The following is a 19,007-nucleotide window of genomic DNA, read 5'->3' as shown; positions in this document are numbered from 1 at the left end:
ACAATTTTTCCTTAACTGTATTGTGTGAAATATTGATGATGATTTCTTTGTTGATATGTATTCCTCCCTCTTCAGGCCTTACTCCTTCTCGCCACCCTTGCTTTATTCATCTTTGCAGTACTAGTGCTTCTATGAGTAGGCACTCAGTAAATGTTGGATAAATACCAAAATATGCCAAAAGATTTACATGGAATAAGTTATTTTGTGGTCAGATATGTATGAGAAACACTGACCAAAACAAAGTTTTTTCTTCCATGCCTTCTGAGAGCCTTTAATATACTATTGTGTATAGAAAGATAGAGTATATCATATTTCCTAAACCTGACTGATACTAGCCTCATTATTTTTTGCAGAACATCTCATGAGACTAGGGTTTTATAGAACATTCTTTGGCCATTCTGGCATAGAGCTCCTCAAGGGTATGATTTTTCTAATCTGGTTAGATACTGTTGCTATTCATTTTAATATTTGGTTGTTTTCTTCTTTTATCTTTGCCAGATGGGAACAGATAGTCAAAACCAGATTCTTTTGGAACATGCTGCACTGAGAGATACAGTTAATGCTTTGATTAGTGACCAGAAGCTGCAAGAGATATTCAGCCGAGGTAAGAACAGGTATTCTTCTGTCCCTGAATCCTGAATCAGGTATGTGATCAGTGTTGAAAGTGATAGAATGGGGAAGACATCATGCAACTCTAAACATTTGTGCTGCTTTTTGTGAGGAAAGTCAAGAGTATCCAATTAGCTAGATTTCTAGAACAGTTTGGAAAAGTAAGATCTCACTCAGACCACTGTTTCCTCGTTAAATTAAGACATAATATTCAGTTTTGTTGTGAGTTTTGTTCTGTTGTTTTTTTTTCCCCCCATTTTTAAAATATTTATGAAGGACAAACTTTGGGAGCACCTGGGTGGCTCAGTTGGTTAAGCATCTGACTCTTGTTCTCAGCTTAGGTCTTGGGTCATGAGCTCAGGTCCTGCACTGGGCTCCTTGCTGGGCATGGAACCTACTTGGAGAAGAAAAAAAGGACAAACCTTGTACTAGACACAGTGTTAAGGTACTAGAGCTAGAGAATCTCTGCTGTTATTGAGCTCATTGTCTGTGAGGTTCTCAAGGAGTAAAGACTAACACAAATAACAGCTTAGACTGCAAGGTATGTTCGTAAAAGAAGGTGTCCACAGACTCATTCACCTTAACAACTTGTTATTTTTTAAAGAATGCAAAGAAAAGAATTATTAGCTTTTTCTAGTTCAAATACAGATTTTGCCCAAGATTCCACATAAAGAATAGACGATCCTTTCCTTCATGTTGCACATCTACTCCTCCTCTTTCTGAGCCTCTTGAAAATCATGATTTTCAGTGAAATAGGGTCTTTGATTCTCTTTTGTCAAACTGTATCTGAATGGGTAAAGGTAGGAATACTGGTTTATCGGGGGAAGGAGAGTATCAGGATAAAGTGATGTTAAATAATCAAGGAAAAATATGGAGGCAGAAAGAATGTGAGGAAAAAATGGACAGCAGAGAGAAGAAAGTTGAGTGGACAGAATGAGAGGTTGAGATGTATGGGAGTATGTATAGAAAAACTGAGGAAACTTAATTATTGTTCTGAGAGATAATAATTTAAAATCAGTAATAATTTAGCTATATAGTCTCAAATATATGAGATACGGAGATAAGAGAAACTGTCCTTCGAGAGAAACTGTTCTTCTTGGAGGGCCAGCTGAAATTGCAGGATAACATTACCTGCTGATAAAGTAATAGCTTTTAAAACTCTGTGTTCCTAGGAAGACAAGTGCTATATTTGTTCAGACTATTATTAGTGCAGAGCCTGGAAACTTCATAAATTGAACTCTCCACCTACTGTTACTGAAAGTCAGCAGAGTGTAAATGATTATTCCTTTGGTTGCTTAACATACTAGTATACTCAAGTTACTGGCCTTCCATTTTTTATATGTCAGATCAGATATGTCTGATAGATTTTCTTACTACCTGTAGTTTTTGTTTCTAAGTTTTCTTTCTCTTCCCTATATTACTTCTACAATGGGAAGATTGAGATAAGGTGAAATCAGATCTGGGAGATGCTAAGAAATCTCCAAAAAACAGAATTTACAAAGATCACTGGGAAAAACTGTGTTTTTGTTTTTAAATTGCTGAGTATGGTAAATCTGAAATTGTTCATTTATTCATCTCCATAAGAGAGAACTGAAAATGCTAAATATTTACACCATATAGTTTTCCTTATGCTTTTAGAAACAATCATGAACTGTAGCTTAGCCAAACATATTCAGTACTGACTGATCTCTCCTTTAGGTCCCTACAGTGTCCAAGGTCACAGGGTCAAAGTATACCAGCCAGAGGGGGAAGAAAGTTGGCTCTATGGTGTTGTAAGCCATCAGGACTCCATCACCCGCCTTATGGAGGTCTCTGTAACAGAGGTGAGGTTTTGATTCATTTCCTCTAAGATTCATCCATCCCCTTACGGAGGGTGGTGTAGAGGAAGGGAGCATTTGACTTTGTATTAGAAGACTCAGATTCTGTCTCTGGCTCTTTCACTTAATGACTGTGTGACCTTGAGAAAGGCTGTTCAACTTTCTTAACCTCATTGTTCTCATCTGTAAATTAAGAGATAATTAGGTACTTCCCCAGCCCCACTTCAGCACTGTTTTGGGAACTGAGATAATATATTGGAAAGTGCTTTGAAATCTATAAAACATTAACATAAAAATGTGAAGTGGTATTGGCCTTATTTTATCATATCCATAAAGGTTAGTTAGTAGTTTAAAATTCAGTCAGTGAGGATTTGCTTCTGTAATACTTACACCACTCCCGTGATGCTAAAAAAAAAAAATGAATTGTTTCTAATGAAGTAAATAAAAATAAAGCACAGCATCTACAGCTACCTGGAGAATTGTCTAGGAAAAACAGCAGATGAGTGTTTTGAGGCAAACAGAAATGTATTTATGCTATCTTTGAATTTGTTTCAGATTTGCCCTTAGCAGTCATGTGTAATATAAGCGTAAATAATTTTACTTAATTCCTTACTGAGTTTTCAAAAATATTACTAATTAATCTTCATTTTAAAATGTGAGAAATAGGGGCACCTGGGTGGCTCAGTGGGTTAAGCCTCTGCCTTCGGCTCAGGTCATGATGTCAGGGTCCTGGGATCGAGCCTCACATTGGGCTCTCTGCTCAGCAGGGAGCCTGCTTCCCTCTCTCTCTGCCTGCCTCTCTGCCTAATTGCGATCTCTCTTTCTGTCAAATAAATAAATAAAATCTTTAAAAAAAAAAAAATAAAATGTGAGAAATAGGGGGACCTGGGTGGCTTAGTCGTTAAGTGTCTGCCTTCGCCTTAGGTCATGATCCCAGGGTCCTGGAATTGAGCCCCGCATCGGGCTCCCTGCTCAGGGGGAAGCCTGCTTCTCCCTCTCCCACTCCCCCTGCTTGTGTTCCCTCATTTGCTATGTCTCTCTGTTAAATAAATAAATAAAATATTTTATAAATAAGTAAAATGTCAGAAATACATATAAATAAAGTAGATATTGGAAAACCCTTTCCCCTAGGCAAATATCACTCCCCTCATTGGTAACTACCATTAATAATTTGGTATATATTCCATATTCTTTGAAATATCTTGCATTTGTGTGTTGTAATATTTGCATGTTACATATTTATGTGATAAGCATATGAGCCATACTTTATTAATAAATGAGAATATACAATACATAAAGTTCTATAATTTACCATTTTTACATAGCTGTAGATTATCAACATCTTTCTATATAAATATACATAGAAATTTGCCTTATTCTTTTAAGATAGATGCATGCTGTTCCATTGAATGTGTATATTATAACTAGTTTAATCTAAAATTGATGGACATTTAAATCATTGCCAGTATTTTCAATAATACAAATAATGTGAATATCCTTGAACATATATTATTATATACTATTTCGCATTACTTATTGGAATAAATTTCTAGGTATATAATCCCTAGATCAAAGGATATGCATATTAAATCTGACCGGGTATCCTTTCAGCTGCTCCCCAGTATTTTTAGTGTTTATTGATAGAGTGGTTCTTTTAATGATTTTTGGTTTTGTAGATTTTTTACTTTCTGATATGTAGAGAATAGGAAGATTTTAGAGATGTAGAATTTGCAATTAATGTCCCTGAAAGAGACACTTGGGCCTTGAACTCAACTCATTCATTAATTTAACAAATATTTGAGTGCTCATAATATTCCTGACCTTGTTTTGGATGTTGTTATTCTGGCAGTGAATGACATAGTAGAGAACCCTGCTTTCATCCTATTAGGGAAGTAGAAACAAAGAGATAATTACATGGATTAGAAGAATACATAATTATGTCTTTGGACAATGCCTAAATCTTTTTTCCCCCCTTTTTCATATTTTCTGCTATCCTTCTCCTACTCTAGAGTGGTGAGATCAAGTCCGTAGATCCCAGACTGATCCATGTGATGCTGATGGATAATTCAACTACTCAGAGCGAGGTATAGTAGTCGACTGAGTCTCTGATCAGACTCATGATCTTTCTTTATCTTGTTATGCAGATTCCTCGTGCGTGTGTTACCCATGGATGTGCTTTGGGCTTCCACTCTGGCCACTGTACATTTCTTGCTCTCTCTAAGTCTTGTCTAGTTAAGGGAATATAGTCTCAAGAAGAAGTGTAGTTGGAGCAAACCCTTTTAATCATGGCTGTGTTGCCTAACCATTTTAGGATTCTACAGCCTAACTATTCGTTCAGGACAGATATATTTGGTATATTTGAAAGATATAGTAGACAGTTAAAGCTGTAATAAGCAGTAGTAATATCTATAACCTGCCTAATAAGAAATGGAGAAGTTGTATCCTTTTTCTTTTCCATTAAGCGGTGGTGAGCTCCAAGAAGTCTGAAATTTTGTATCCCAAGAAGAAATAAATCAAACAGGTGCCTAGCTAGTTCAGTGCTCAGCACACAGTGGATTACTCCATTAAGCGGTGGTGAGCTCCAAGAAGTCTGAAATTTTGTATCCCAAGAAGCAATAAATCAAACAGGTGCCTAGCTAGTTCAGTGCTCAGCACACAGTGGATTACTCCTGTGATTCAGGCCAACTCTTGGTTCATTCAGAATTATCATAACCCAAAAAAAGATATATAATAAACCTGTGCCTAAACCAATCAAGGAATGCCATTTGAATTTCTTTTCATTAAGACATTGACAAGATAGCCATCTAGCCACATGTTCCTCATAGTCTCTTAGCAGTTCTGTAATATTGTCGTCTTGGCCACTCCTGCTAAGTGTCTGGTTCTCATCTTTATCCAGTAATTCTTGACTTGATAAAACAGAATCAAGTTAGGAAAAGAAGAATCATGGTTAAATTTAATAGCTCTTTAGTATGTATTATATTGCTACAACTAGGATATGTCTCTTGACTGTTTACATGACTAAAAATATCTTTTACTTTAATGGGTGTTGGGCCCATTTTTATTCCCTTTCTTATTTCTTTCATTCATTAAGTACCTTTTATATGCCACGCACTGTTCCACTGGTCCTATATATCTAGAGAGTACTGGTCTCCATATCTTATGCTATCTACTCACATGTGATTAGCTCACCGGAAGTAGGATATACATACAAGTTAGTGCTCAGGGAGGTTGCAGTGAGCCGAGATTAGCAACTTGGCTGGATGGATAAGAGGTGAGATCTGTGGTTTTCAAGAGTAGATTGCCAAAAGTATGGGGGAAACAGAAGTAAATCTTGAGCTTGGTTAAGAACTATAGAAGAAAATTAAGGGAGAAAAGATGGAAATGAAGGCAGCAGGGGAAAAAAAAAGAATAGAAAAACTAGAACTGGCAAGAAATAGAAAATTTGAGGAGGTTGCAGCTGTCAAAGCTATAATGCTACAACAAAAATACAGATCTGTACAAAGAAGCTATAAATATTCAAGTACACCAAGATTAGTTTAATGAAGTTGGTGAACATTAATGGCTAAGTAACTGTGTCTAACTAGCTTATTGCCACTCCAACACATGTTACCGGAGTAAAACTATCCGAAAGTTACCTGAATGAAGCTTAAAAAAAAAAAAAGCATTCCTTCATAGTAGGATACTATTCTAATAATGTTCTAGATAAAAGTCCTTGCAGCACAAAGATTGCTTGAGTGTTCTAAGCCACCTTCCCCTTGTTCTTGCCAGGGGAGGAGTTTATTTAGAGATAGGAATTGTGTCTTCTAATCTTCTATTTTTCAAGATTGCTTGGCCTCTCAATTAAGGCACAAGTTAGATTTCATAAGACAGGCTGAAATTATTGGAAGAGCTAAGGGGTTTGGCTGTTTGGTCTGTGGTAGCCCGCCTATTTTGCTTTCCTTTGTCTAATACTTTTGAAATAAGTTCTGGAGATTGTTTGTATATTTATGGTGCCCACAAGAGAAATCCAAACCTGCCTATGTTGGACACACTTTTCCTTTGGTCACAGACACAAATGTTGGTCTTCCTATTTTTAAGTTGTCACCAGTTTTTTTAGTGACTTCTGGATAGAGGAGATTTTATATTTCAGTACTTGAAATGCCAGTTTCAGTCAAACAAGGATAAAAATACAAAATAAAGCAGATTTCTTTTTACATCAAGGGGCAAATGAGCTCCCATCCTAGCACTAATGGTCTTCTTTTGTAAACTAAATTCCACAAATCTTTAAACCCTCAAAAAAAGTCCATTTGAGGAAGACTTTTATTTAAGGGAAAGTTTGCCAAGTGAGTTAATCTCTCCTAACCATTATCTTGAATACATGTGTAAATTGAGTCATAGGAAGATTGGAGCTTTCTGACTAAGGGGATATCTTAGAGCTGGCGTTGGAACGGGGCAATCTGCCTGCTTTGATTGTCTGCTTCTAGAGATGGGAAAGAGCTAATGGTTTATGGTTTTCACAGGATGGAAGGTTCCTTATAATAAATCTTTTTTGAATTTTGTTTTGTAGGGGGGTACGTTAAAAGCAGTAAAATCTTCCAAAGGAAAGAAGAAGAGAGAGAGCATAGAGGGGAAAGATGGCCGGAGGAGAAAAAGTGCTTCGGACTCTGGGTGTGACCCTGCATCAAAGAAATTAAAAGGAGACAGGGGTGAAGTAGACAGTAATGGGAGCGATGGAGGTGAGGCGAGCCGAGGGCCCTGGAAAGGAGGGAATGCCAGTGGAGAGCCAGGGCTGGATCAGAGAGCCAAGCAGCCACCGACTACATTTGTCCCCCAGATTAACCGCAACATTCGCTTTGCCACTTACACCAAAGAAAACGGCAGGACTCTGGTGGTACAGGATGAGCCTGTAGGTGGGGACACACCTGTACCTTTCACTCCATATTCTCCAGCCACAGGTCAAACACCTTTGGCCCCAGAGGTGGGTGGAGCCGAAAACAAAGAGGCAGGAAAAACATTGGAACAAGTTGGCCAGGGCATTGTGGCTTCAGCAGCTGTGGTCACTACCGCCAGCTCCACCCCAACCACGGTGAGGATCTCAGACACTGGCCTTGCAGCAGGGACTGGGCCGGACAAACAGAAAGGCGGCCGGTTACAGGCCCCAGGAGAGGTGAGTTGTTTCAGGGGCAGATTTGCAAGATTTGGGTTCATTTTCTTACCCTACTTTAATGTTAACACATTAAATAGCATCTAAAATGCCCCAGGGAAGGAGCATTTCTGAGGTTTGCTTAAATTGTACTCTGAATAGTCCTTTACTGCTCGTTGGGCAAATGTGTATATTTTAATAACTTTATTAGCTCTTAAAAGTCACCCGAACAATTGCACTAATCAAAAACTGATTATAAAACCCAATTTAATGAGATGCTCAAATAGATCTGGTGGGGAATCTTTTTAATTCAATTATCTATTTAGTTCACATAGTTGTTGAGCCTCTACCAGGCCTATGAGAGGCAAGGTTAATGAATTATAGTGTTGGTAACAGTGAACACTATAATTAAGGCTATGTGAAAGTGACTATTACCATCCCCTGTTTTTAGTTCATCATTTTCTGTGATATTTTCCTTTGAGACTAGGCTTCTTTCCATGAGTTGATATGGCCATAAAAATTTCTTTTTTCTTTCTAACTTACTCTTTTTAATCCTTACCTGGAAAATTTGATGGAATTAATCACAGTAGTATCCAACTTACTATGTTCTTTTTCCGGTATACATGTTCCTTCCTGAAATGGAACTTCTGTTAAATACAAGTTAGCATCAAGTTGGCTACCCAATCAAATTTGAAACACTATCAAAATCATTTCTTACATGATGCTAGTCATTTTTTTTTTTTTTTTTTGAGACTGGCTGTTTCCTCAAGTTGGAATATGAAATACAAAGACAAAATACTAAATGATTTTTTAAATTACGTATAGGAAACTACTGTGTGCTAAGTACTGTATATTATAAACAAAGAATTGAAATCCCTGTTTGAAGGAGCTCACATCTTAAGATGGAATCATTTTAGGTATAACAGTGCCCAGTAAAACATGGCATATATTTCACCTGACTCCTTCCTCTCCTGAAAGATGCAGTTTGTGAATCCTTAGTGTTCAGGCATGGGGAGGGAGGTGAAAGGTCCAGGCAGAAGAGGAGAAGGCCTATAAAATGGAAATTTCACACTATTCATGGTTTGTCCTCTATTGACCAGCATTCCCAAGATAACTAGGTGAGGATCTTATGTGGATTTCCACTGTGTGTAAGTCATCATATTGCTCAAATTAATTAAACTCCAGTTCATGTCAAAGGCAATATAGATGTAAAGGGGGATTACAAAGTAGACCACATTTTATATGCTGCAGGAGGAGACACACTGAATGCTGTTATTCTTGGGGTAGCAAAGCTGAATAGAGGAAATTTAGAGTCAAAGGGCATTTTCCAAACAGGTTGGAGAAGTTTCTGTGACTGTATCAGTGATTTTGGTAATGTGTCAGCCTAAGTATTGTCCTGGGATCTGATTTAAAAGTACAGAAATGGAAATTTCCACTGTGAAGTCAAATCTAAAATAGGGACACAGCCCCCAGGAAACTTCTTGCCCTAAAAATTAAGTTGAAATCACTTTGTCATAACTTTCTTACAAGAAAAGGATTTAAAATTTAATCATTTGAGGGAAAGTGAAAGGCCATCCAAATTATTTTTCATTCATGTGTATTTATTTATTTATTTATTTATTTATTTATTTGACAGAGATCACAAGTAGGCAGAGAGGCAGGCAGAGAGAAAGAGGGGGGAAGCAGGCTCCCTGCTGAGCAGAGAGCCAGATGCGGGGCTCGATCCCGGCACCCTGGGATCAGGACCTGAGCCAAAGGCAGAGGCTTTAACCCACTGAGCCACCCAGGTGCCCCAGTGCATTTTTTTTTTAAGATTTTATTTATTTGAGAGAGGAAGAGTGAACGAGAGAGCACAAGTAGGGGGATTAGCAAAGGGAGAGAGAGAAACAGGGTCTCCCCACTGAGCAGGGAGGCCAAAGTAGGACTCGATCCCAGGACCCTGGAATCATGACCTGAGCCAAAGGCAGATGCCTAACTGACTGAGCCACCCTGGTGCCCCAACACTTTAGTGCTTTTAAAAGTTTTTTTTTTTTTAATGTCATGCAGCACTTCTTTTTAATTTTTATTTTTTAGATTAATTTATTTCAGAGAAAGAGTACCTGAGTGTGGGGAGGGGCAGAGGGGAAGCAGATTCTTTGCTGAGTACGGAGCCCAGTGTGAGGTTTGATCCCAGGACCCTGGGATCATGACCTGAGCCGAAGGCAGAGGCCTCAACCCACTGAGCCACCCAGGCGCTCCCTGTATACTTATTTTTAAAGAGTAATTTTAGTAGTGAAACCTGAGCTACCCATGCTGGATTGTTGGAGTCATGCAGGTGTCAAGGCTCCTGGCCAAATTCTGCTAATGAAATTACAGCCAGGGTGGGTGGCTCAGTCGGTTAAGTGTCTGCCTTTGGCTCAGGTCATGATTCTGGGGTCCTGGAATCAGGGCCTGCATCCTGCTCCCTGCTTACCCAAGAGTCTGCTTCTCCCTCCCCCTCTGCCCTCCCCACACTTGTGCGCTCTCTCTTTCTCACTTTCTCTCTATGAGGTAAATAAATAAAAGTCTAAAAAAAAGAAAAAGAGAAAGAAACAAAAGCCGGTCATTAGGGGTGTGTCTTTCTATTCTTTTTTATTGGGAGGACATGTAAGTCAGTAGTTGTTGATTGGTGGGAAGGAAAGGAAAAAGAATAATGGGGCGCCTGTCTGGCTCAGTCAGTAGAGCGAGTCTTGATCTCCGAGCCACACGTTGGGTATCAAGTTTACCTTTAAATAAATCAACAAACAAACTTCAGGTTTTTAACTCAGAAATGCCATGAAGCAGACTCTGTAGCAGCTGTCAACTGGAGGCAAGCCACAGGTAGCCTGCATGGTTCTAATGTGTCTGTGCCACCCTCAAAGTCCTAACCTAGACTCTCTTGCATATTTAAAGAATACCTTAAGTAAACAACACCCCCCTTTTGGACAATAGCCATTTCCTTTATCTGGAATAATTTTTTGAATTGTGGAAAAGTAACCATTAAATTTACCATTTTAGGGGTGCCTGGGTGGCTCAGTGGGTTAAGTCTCTGTGTTCAGCTCGGGTCATGATCTCAGGGTCCTGGGATGGAGCCCCGCATCAGGCTCTCTGCTCAGCGGGGAGCCTGCTTCCTCCTCTCTCTCTGCCTGCCTCTCTGCCTACTTGTGATCTCTCTCTCTGTCAAATAAATAAATAAAATCTTTTAAAAAAGTTACCATTTTAACTATTTAAAGTGTTATAATACGTGGTATTTAGTACATCTACAGTGTTGTGCAACCGATAGTACTTTCTAGTTCCAAAAATTTTCATCATCCCAGAAGCAAGCCTGATACCCGTTAAGCAGTCCCGGAATAATTTTTGTTACCAATATTTTAAAATGAATGTCTAGAGATAGCATTCTCTCCTACCTGAAAGTTGATTTTAAGTGTTGAGACCTGGGTGTGTATATGAAAGGGATCCTGCCCTTCTTTACACACACACCTTTTATTCACATGCAGAAGTTAAGATTTTCAAGGTGAAAAAAAGGAGTGTTTTTTCATTCTTCAGTTTGTTAGGCTGAGTACTTAATGTTTGGTGGGTGTATGAGTATCTGTAGTTCTTCTGTTTGGAGGCTTGTTAGATCCTAATGATAACAAAAGGGTTCAGTGATGAGTGTGCTTTTTTTCTTCCTTTTTTTTTTTTTTAAGTTTTTAATGTAGGCTTCATGCCCGGCATGGAGCCCAGTACAGGGCTTGAACTCACAACCCTGAGATCAAGACCTGAGCCAAGATCAAGAGTGGGATGGCTAACCGACTGAGCCACAGAGGCTCCCCATGAGTGTGCTTTCTATAACTTAATGTCTTCAGGTGTAACTTTAATTGAAACAGATATTCAAATTTTAGGTTGATTTGGACTCATAAATAAATGGCCAGATTCTAAAACAATCCATCTTGGGGAGTTTCAGACTAATAAAGAGAATTTTTTCCTTAATGTGCAGTGGGCTTGTCATGGGATGGAAGTCACTTTTGTAAGATGGGCAGGTAGTTTAAATGAATCAAAACTTTTAAATAAATCAAAACTTTGACAATAGCTGAGGTCATTGAAGTGGATTAATATTACAGGGCCCCTAAATTCATTTCATAGTAAAAGCTCTGTCTGTCTGTTCAGGAACCCTTTTCTCCTGCTCCTGGTAGAGTTTTCATTGCCAGATAGAAACTAAGAAGCCTACACAGCCTCCTGGTGCTATGACAGCCAGTTGGCTAACAACCAAGGGAGTGGTAGGATGAACATCCTGCTATCTCTAAGAGCTCTCTTGTGTTAAAGATGCCCTTTATGTGGTCTGTGGCAGGTTTCCTCCTTAATGCTGGTGAGATGTAGTTTTAAGAGCAGTTTTCGTGGAATTGTAGGAGAGAAAAGTTGATTGGACCCACAAGAAACATTTGCCTAAGTCCAGAAAAGAGGTAACAGGGTTGTCAAGAGAAAGCAGCATCACTAACTCTGGCTATCTTCTTTTCAGAATTCAAGAAATACCGTTCTGGCCTCTTCTGGATTTGGAGCATCTCTCCCAAGTTCATCACAACCTTTGACTTTTGGAAGTGGAAGGAGCCAGTCCAATGGGGTTCTAGCCACAGAAAACAAACCGTTGGGCTTCTCTTTTGGCTGTAGCTCTGCACCAGAGTCTCAGAAAGACTCTGATCTCTCCAAAAACTTGTTTTTTCAGTGCATGTCCCAAACCTTACCCACCAGTAACTACTTCACTACCGTTTCAGAGAGTTTGGCTGATGATTCCTCCAGTCGAGACTCATTCAAACAAAGCCTTGAGAGCCTGTGTAAAGGCAGATCCACTCTTGGAGCAGACACTAAATCAGGCTCTAAGGCTGGCAGCTCTGTGGATCGGAAGATGCCTGCAGAATCCATGCCTACCCTCACGCCAGCCTTCCCACGGAGCCTCCTAAATCCCCGCACCCCAGAGAGTCATGAAAATCTATTTTTACAGCCCCCTAAACTATCCCGAGAAGAGCCCTCTAACCCTTTCCTTGCATTTGTGGAGAAAGTTGAACATAGCCCTTTCAGCAGCTTTGCATCTCAGGCATCAGGTAGCTCTTCCTCTGCTACCACGGTCACCTCTAAAGCCGCAGCCAGCTGGCCCGAGGCTCACTCCTCTGCAGATTCAGCATCCTTAGCAAAGAAGAAAACCCTCTTCATCACAACTGACTCCTCTAAACTGGTGTCCGGTGTTCTGGGCTCAGCTCTTACCACCGGAGGTCCAAGCCTCTCTGCCATGGGGAATGGCCGCTCTAGCTCGCCCACCAGCAGCCTCACCCAGCCCATTGAGATGCCTACTCTCTCCTCCAGCCCCACAGAGGAGAGGCCAACTGTGGGGCCTGGGCAGCAGGACAATCCCCTCCTCAAAACCTTTAGTAACGTCTTTGGCAGGCACTCAGGCAGCTTTCTGTCCTCCCCAGCAGATTTTTCACAGGAGAACAAAGCTCCTTTTGAAGCTGTGAAAAGGTTCTCACTGGATGAGCGAAGCTTGGCTTGCAGACAGGACTCGGACTCCAGTACCAACAGTGACCTGTCAGATTTGAGCGATTCTGAGGAGCAGCTGCAGGCCAAGACGGGCATGAAGGGGATTCCAGAGCACCTAATGGGGAAGTTGGGCCCCAATGGGGAGCGAAGTGCTGAGCTATTGCTGGGCAAAGGCAAAGGGAAGCAGGCCCCAAAGGGCCGACCGCGGACCGCCCCCCTGAAAGGTGATCTTGCTGGGGTTATCCATTGCCTTGGCTCTGGCACTGGCCTCGAATGCCCGCCTATTGTGCTCCTGGGCAGCAGAAGCCCTTCCTTTGATGGGAAGTTCTATAATCACGTGGAATAAAATAGCCAGAAGGGCCCAGTAGAGGCCCCTCATGCAACCTTATGGTTCAGGGCAGGATTGCATCTAACCCAGCAGCGTTACTAAAGAGGGATACCTACCTGTGTAATGATAATCCCACAGAAGAGGACCCTTGAGACTCCTTTTGCTCAGGAGCTCTTTCCTGGTGTTTTTTTCATCTCTTTCTTCTCTTTGGCCCATCCTCTTTAATTTAGAGGAGATACTGAGTACAGCCTTTCATAGAATTACTTTAGCAAAAAGAATCACCCCTCAAATTTGCTTCTCTCTGTTACACATATAAGGTTTTAACACCTCTTCCAAAAGCCATTAACTCCGATGCTGTGAGGTTATGGTCCAGAATTACGTACGGGCAAGTATCTAAGAAAGTCGAATGGTGAAAAGTAACTGTTATCATTAGGAATTGGTATCCTAATGGGGGTACAAGAGTTGTTCGTAGAATAGTTGTATCCCTAGAGGCTAAAGGCAAGTGGCTATTTTCTGCTTTCTTGGGTTTTTCTCACCCGTGCCAGGGCTATTTCCTCTCAATGGGACACTGCTCACAAATTCTCTCCATGGTCCTTAGCTTCCAGTTAAGCCTCTTTGCTCCCTCCCTTTCTGTCAAGGATGGGTCTGGTAGGCACAAGCCAAGCCACGGCAAGGAAGAATGAGCCAGGTCAGGACAGAATGCAGCACCAGGAGGATCATGTTATTGGGTCTCATTAATACCAATCATGACCAGCTGTTTCTCCCCCTTCCCTTTCCACAGTTGGCCAATCAGTGCTGAAAGATGTGAGCAAGGTGAAGAAGCTGAAACAGTCTGGAGAGCCCTTCCTGCAGGATGGGTCCTGCATCAATGTAGCCCCTCACCTGCACAAGTGTCGGGAGTGCCGCCTGGAGCGGTATCGGAAGTTTAAAGAACAGGAGCAAGATGATTCCACTGTGGCCTGCCGCTTCTTTCACTTCCGGAGGTACCCAAACCGGTCTCTGTCTCCTTCCCCGTTTCCATTTCCCACTCTTTCTCTGAATCTCACATCTTTTCTTTGTTTTCCTTAACCCCTTGGCTCTGGGGTCTTTGCTCTGCCATAGGAGCCACTCAGGTGCTTGGATTGTGAAGTGACTGGTGGCTTTGTCCCAAGGGAATTGAAGCTGACCAGTCTGAACAGTTTAAGAGAAACCCCAGCAACTGTCCCAAGGCTGGAATATGCTTGTGGAGCTAGGGTGGGGAAAAGATAGAGTGGGGGAAAAGATAGATTTGAGGTCATAGAGTTAACAATGGGTCCATATTTTCTTTTTCTTTTTTTAAAGAAAAAGGCCCCTGAGCTTTGTTACATTATTCTTAACTTCGGTTCCATTTGAAACCAGTGGTATAAGCAGAAGGATGCGTGTTGTGGTGTATATGTGCCTGACCACTTACTCCTTTTTGGTACTGAAGTAACTTGAGGGGCGCCTGGGTGGCTCAGTGGGTTAAGCCTCTGCCTTTCGATCTGGTCATGAATCGGGGTCATGGGATCGAGCCCCGCATCGGCTCTCTGCACAGCAGAGTCTCTCTTCCTACTTGTGATTCCTCTGTCAAATAAATAAAATCTTAAAAAAATAAATAAATAAAGTAACTTGACTCTCTGAGAGAGGAAGAAGGAAAATTAGGAGATAATGGGAATTGTCCTTGAAATAGAGATAACTGACAAATCCTGGGACTGTCCCCTGCTCTTAAACCGAACAAATGCTTTTAGTCACTTTTCTTCTGCTTGATAAACTTAGAAATTCTTCTTCTAATTTCTTCTGAAGATTTTATTTATTTATTTGACAGAGAGACAGCGAGAGAGGGAACACAAGCAGGGGGCGTGGGGGTGGGAGAAGCAGACTCCTCGCTGAGCAGGGAGCCCCACGCAGGCCTCCATCCCAGGACCCTGGGATGATGACCTAAGCCAAAGGCAGAAGAATTTCATCTAAATGACCTTTCAGGAATTCTTCATTTGTAAAATAAATCCAAATGATTTATCCACATAGTATGGATTCACTCAGCAAATATTTACTGAGCACTTAACTATGTGTCAGACATTGTTGTGGGCACTGAGGGTTAAACAGCATATAAAACCATAAAGATCCAGACCTTAGGAGTTTGCTGAGGAGGCAGATTAAATATTTATTTAATAATAATAATAATTAATAATCAATTAATAATTAATTAATTAATTGTAAGGCATGTTAGCTGATAGTAACTATGAGAAAAATAAAGACAGAAGAGGATTGAAGTAAGGGGAGGTTAAGAGAAACTGTAGTTTAAATAGGATGATTTTAGAAACTGAGATTTGAGTAAAGACCTTGAGGAGGCGAAGGAGTAGTTTGCACATTTTCCTGGGAGACAAGTATTCCAGGTAGAAGGCGCAAGAGCAACTGTCCCAAGGCTGGAATATGCTTGTGGAGCTAGAGTGGCGAAAAGATAAGAGTGGGGGAAGGATAGATTTGAGGTCATAGAGTTAACAATGGGTCCATATTTTCTTTTTTTTTTTTTTTTAAGATTTTATTTATTTATTTGACAGAGAGAGTGACAGCAAGAGACGGAACACAAGGAAGGGCGTGGGGGAGGGAGAAGCAGGCTTCCTGCTGAGCAGGGAGCCTGATCAGGGACTTGACCTGAGCTGAAGGCAGACAGTTAACAACTGAGTGACCCAGGCGCCCCATCTGCCCATATTTTAAAAGAATACTCTAGGGACGCCTGGGTGGCTCAGTTGGTTAAGCAGCTGCCTTAGGCTCAGGTCATGATCCCAGCATCCTGGGATCGAGTCCGGCATCCGGCTCCTTGCTCATCGGGGAGCCTGCTTCTCCCTCTGCCTCTGCCTGCCATTCTGTCTGCCTGTGCTTGCTCTCTCTCCCTCTCTCTCTCTGACAAATAATTAAAATAAAATCTTAAAAAATAAAAAATAAAAAATAAATAAAAGAATACTCTAAGGGCCTTGGCTTTTATGTTGAAAGAGAAGTCACTGAAGGTTTTGAGCTGATGAGTGACACTGGGGAATGTTTTAAAGGATCACTGTAATTGCCTTCTTGAGAATAGATTATATTGAGGCAGAGGCAGAAACATGGAGAAGTAAGGAGGTTGTTGGAATTATCTAGGTGAGAAGTGATGGCCTGCTGATGGAAGTGGTGAGTCTGGTTGGATTAAGGATATATCTTGAGTGGGTCCCTAGGTGACTCAGTCGGTTCTTCCTCTCCCTCTGCCTGCTGCTCCCCCCTGCTTTTGCTCTCTCTGTTTGTAAAATAAATAAATAAAATCCCCCCCCAAAAAAATATATTTTATATATATATATTTTTTAAGATTTATTTATTTGACACAGAGACAGAGAGAGATCACAAGTAGGCATAGAAATAGGCAGAGAGAGAGGGGGAAGCAGGCTCCCTGCTGAGCAGAGAGCCCGATGCAGGGCTCGATCCCAGGACTCTGAGACCACGACCTGAGCCGAAGGCAGAGGCTTAACCCACTGAGCCACCCAGGCGCCCCAAAAGAATATATTTTAATTTTTTTTTTAATTTTTTTTTTAAAGATTTTATTTATTTATTTGAGAGAGAGACAGTGAGAGAGAGCATGAGCAAGGAGAAGGTCAGAGGGAGAAGCAGACTCCCCATGGAGCTTCCATTAAGCGGTGGTGAGCTCCAAGAAGTCTGAAATTTTGTATCCCAAGAAGAAATAAATCAAACAGGTGCCTAGCTAGTTCAGTGCTCAGCACACAGTGGATTACTCCATTAAGCGGTGGTGAGCTCCAAGAAGTCTGAAATTTTGTATCCCAAGAAGCAATAAATCAAACAGGTGCCTAGCTAGTTCAGTGCTCAGCACACAGTGGATTACTCCTGTGATTCAGGCCAACTCTTGGTTCATTCAGAATTATCATAACCCAAAAAAAGATATATAATAAACCTGTGCCTAAACCAATCAAGGAATGCCATTTGAATTTCTTTTCATTAAGACATTGACAAGATAGCCATCTAGCCACATGTTCCTCATAGTCTCTTAGCAGTTCTGTAATATTGTCGTCTTGGCCACTCCTGCTAAGTGTCTGGTTCTCATCTTTATCCAGTAATTCTTGACTTGATAAAACAGAATCAAGTTAGGAAAAGAAGAATCATGGTTAAATTTAATAGCTCTTTAGTATGTATTATATTGCTACAACTAGGATATGTCTCTTGACTGTTTACATGACTAAAAATATCTTTTACTTTAATGGGTGTTGGGCCCATTTTTATTCCCTTTCTTATTTCTTTCATTCATTAAGTACCTTTTATATGCCACGCACTGTTCCACTGGTCCTATATATCTAGAGAGTACTGGTCTCCATATCTTATGCTATCTACTCACATGTGATTAGCTCACCGGAAGTAGGATATACATACAAGTTAGTGCTCAGGGAGGTTGCAGTGAGCCGAGATTAGCAACTTGGCTGGATGGATAAGAGGTGAGATCTGTGGTTTTCAAGAGTAGATTGCCAAAAGTATGGGGGAAACAGAAGTAAATCTTGAGCTTGGTTAAGAACTATAGAAGAAAATTAAGGGAGAAAAGATGGAAATGAAGGCAGCAGGGGAAAAAAAAAGAATAGAAAAACTAGAACTGGCAAGAAATAGAAAATTTGAGGAGGTTGCAGCTGTCAAAGCTATAATGCTACAACAAAAATACAGATCTGTACAAAGAAGCTATAAATATTCAAGTACACCAAGATTAGTTTAATGAAGTTGGTGAACATTAATGGCTAAGTAACTGTGTCTAACTAGCTTATTGCCACTCCAACACATGTTACCGGAGTAAAACTATCCGAAAGTTACCTGAATGAAGCTTAAAAAAAAAAAAAGCATTCCTTCATAGTAGGATACTATTCTAATAATGTTCTAGATAAAAGTCCTTGCAGCACAAAGATTGCTTGAGTGTTCTAAGCCACCTTCCCCTTGTTCTTGCCAGGGGAGGAGTTTATTTAGAGATAGGAATTGTGTCTTCTAATCTTCTATTTTTCAAGATTGCTTGGCCTCTCAATTAAGGCACAAGTTAGATTTCATAAGACAGGCTGAAATTATTGGAAGAGCTAAGGGGTTTGGCTGTTTGGTCTGTGGTAGCCCGCCTATTTTGCTTTCCTTTGTCTAATACTTTTGAAATAAGTTCTGGAGATTGTTTGTATATTTATGGTGCCCACAAGAGAAATCCAAACCTGCCTATGTTGGACACACTTTTCCTTTGGTCACAGACACAAATGTTGGTCTTCCTATTTTTAAGTTGTCACCAGTTTTTTTAGTGACTTCTGGATAGAGGAGATTTTATATTTCAGTACTTGAAATGCCAGTTTCAGTCAAACAAGGATAAAAATACAAAATAAAGCAGATTTCTTTTTACATCAAGGGGCAAATGAGCTCCCATCCTAGCACTAATGGTCTTCTTTTGTAAACTAAATTCCACAAATCTTTAAACCCTCAAAAAAAGTCCATTTGAGGAAGACTTTTATTTAAGGGAAAGTTTGCCAAGTGAGTTAATCTCTCCTAACCATTATCTTGAATACATGTGTAAATTGAGTCATAGGAAGATTGGAGCTTTCTGACTAAGGGGATATCTTAGAGCTGGCGTTGGAACGGGGCA

At 40.6% G+C, this 19,007-nt stretch overlaps 1 protein-coding gene across 2 annotated transcripts in view; it reads left to right on the top strand.

The window, feature by feature from the left end:
• Positions 1 to 19,007, top strand: part of LOC111140753 (lysine demethylase 3B) — an 82,689-nt gene that overhangs the window by 21,811 nt on the left and 41,871 nt on the right. Inside the window, exons 4-9 of one of the 2 annotated variants that reach the window (XM_022492946.1) lie at positions 499 to 604; positions 2,308 to 2,432; positions 4,436 to 4,510; positions 6,973 to 7,572; positions 12,041 to 13,277; positions 14,163 to 14,364. In XM_022492946.1, coding sequence (XP_022348654.1) covers positions 499 to 604; positions 2,308 to 2,432; positions 4,436 to 4,510; positions 6,973 to 7,572; positions 12,041 to 13,277; positions 14,163 to 14,364 — 2,345 coding nt within the window. The remainder of the gene's footprint in view (positions 1 to 498; positions 605 to 2,307; positions 2,433 to 4,435; positions 4,511 to 6,972; positions 7,573 to 12,040; positions 13,278 to 14,162; positions 14,365 to 19,007) is intronic. The other variant, XM_022492947.1, reaches the window with a different exon arrangement.

Source organism: Enhydra lutris, unplaced genomic scaffold, assembly GCF_002288905.1.
Source record: "Enhydra lutris kenyoni isolate GAN:26980312 unplaced genomic scaffold, ASM228890v2 scaffoldscaffold5, whole genome shotgun sequence".
Lineage (NCBI taxonomy): Eukaryota > Metazoa > Chordata > Mammalia > Carnivora > Mustelidae > Enhydra > Enhydra lutris.
The sequence above is the reverse complement of the archived record's forward strand: the minus strand, read 5'-3'. Positions and strand labels throughout refer to the sequence as shown.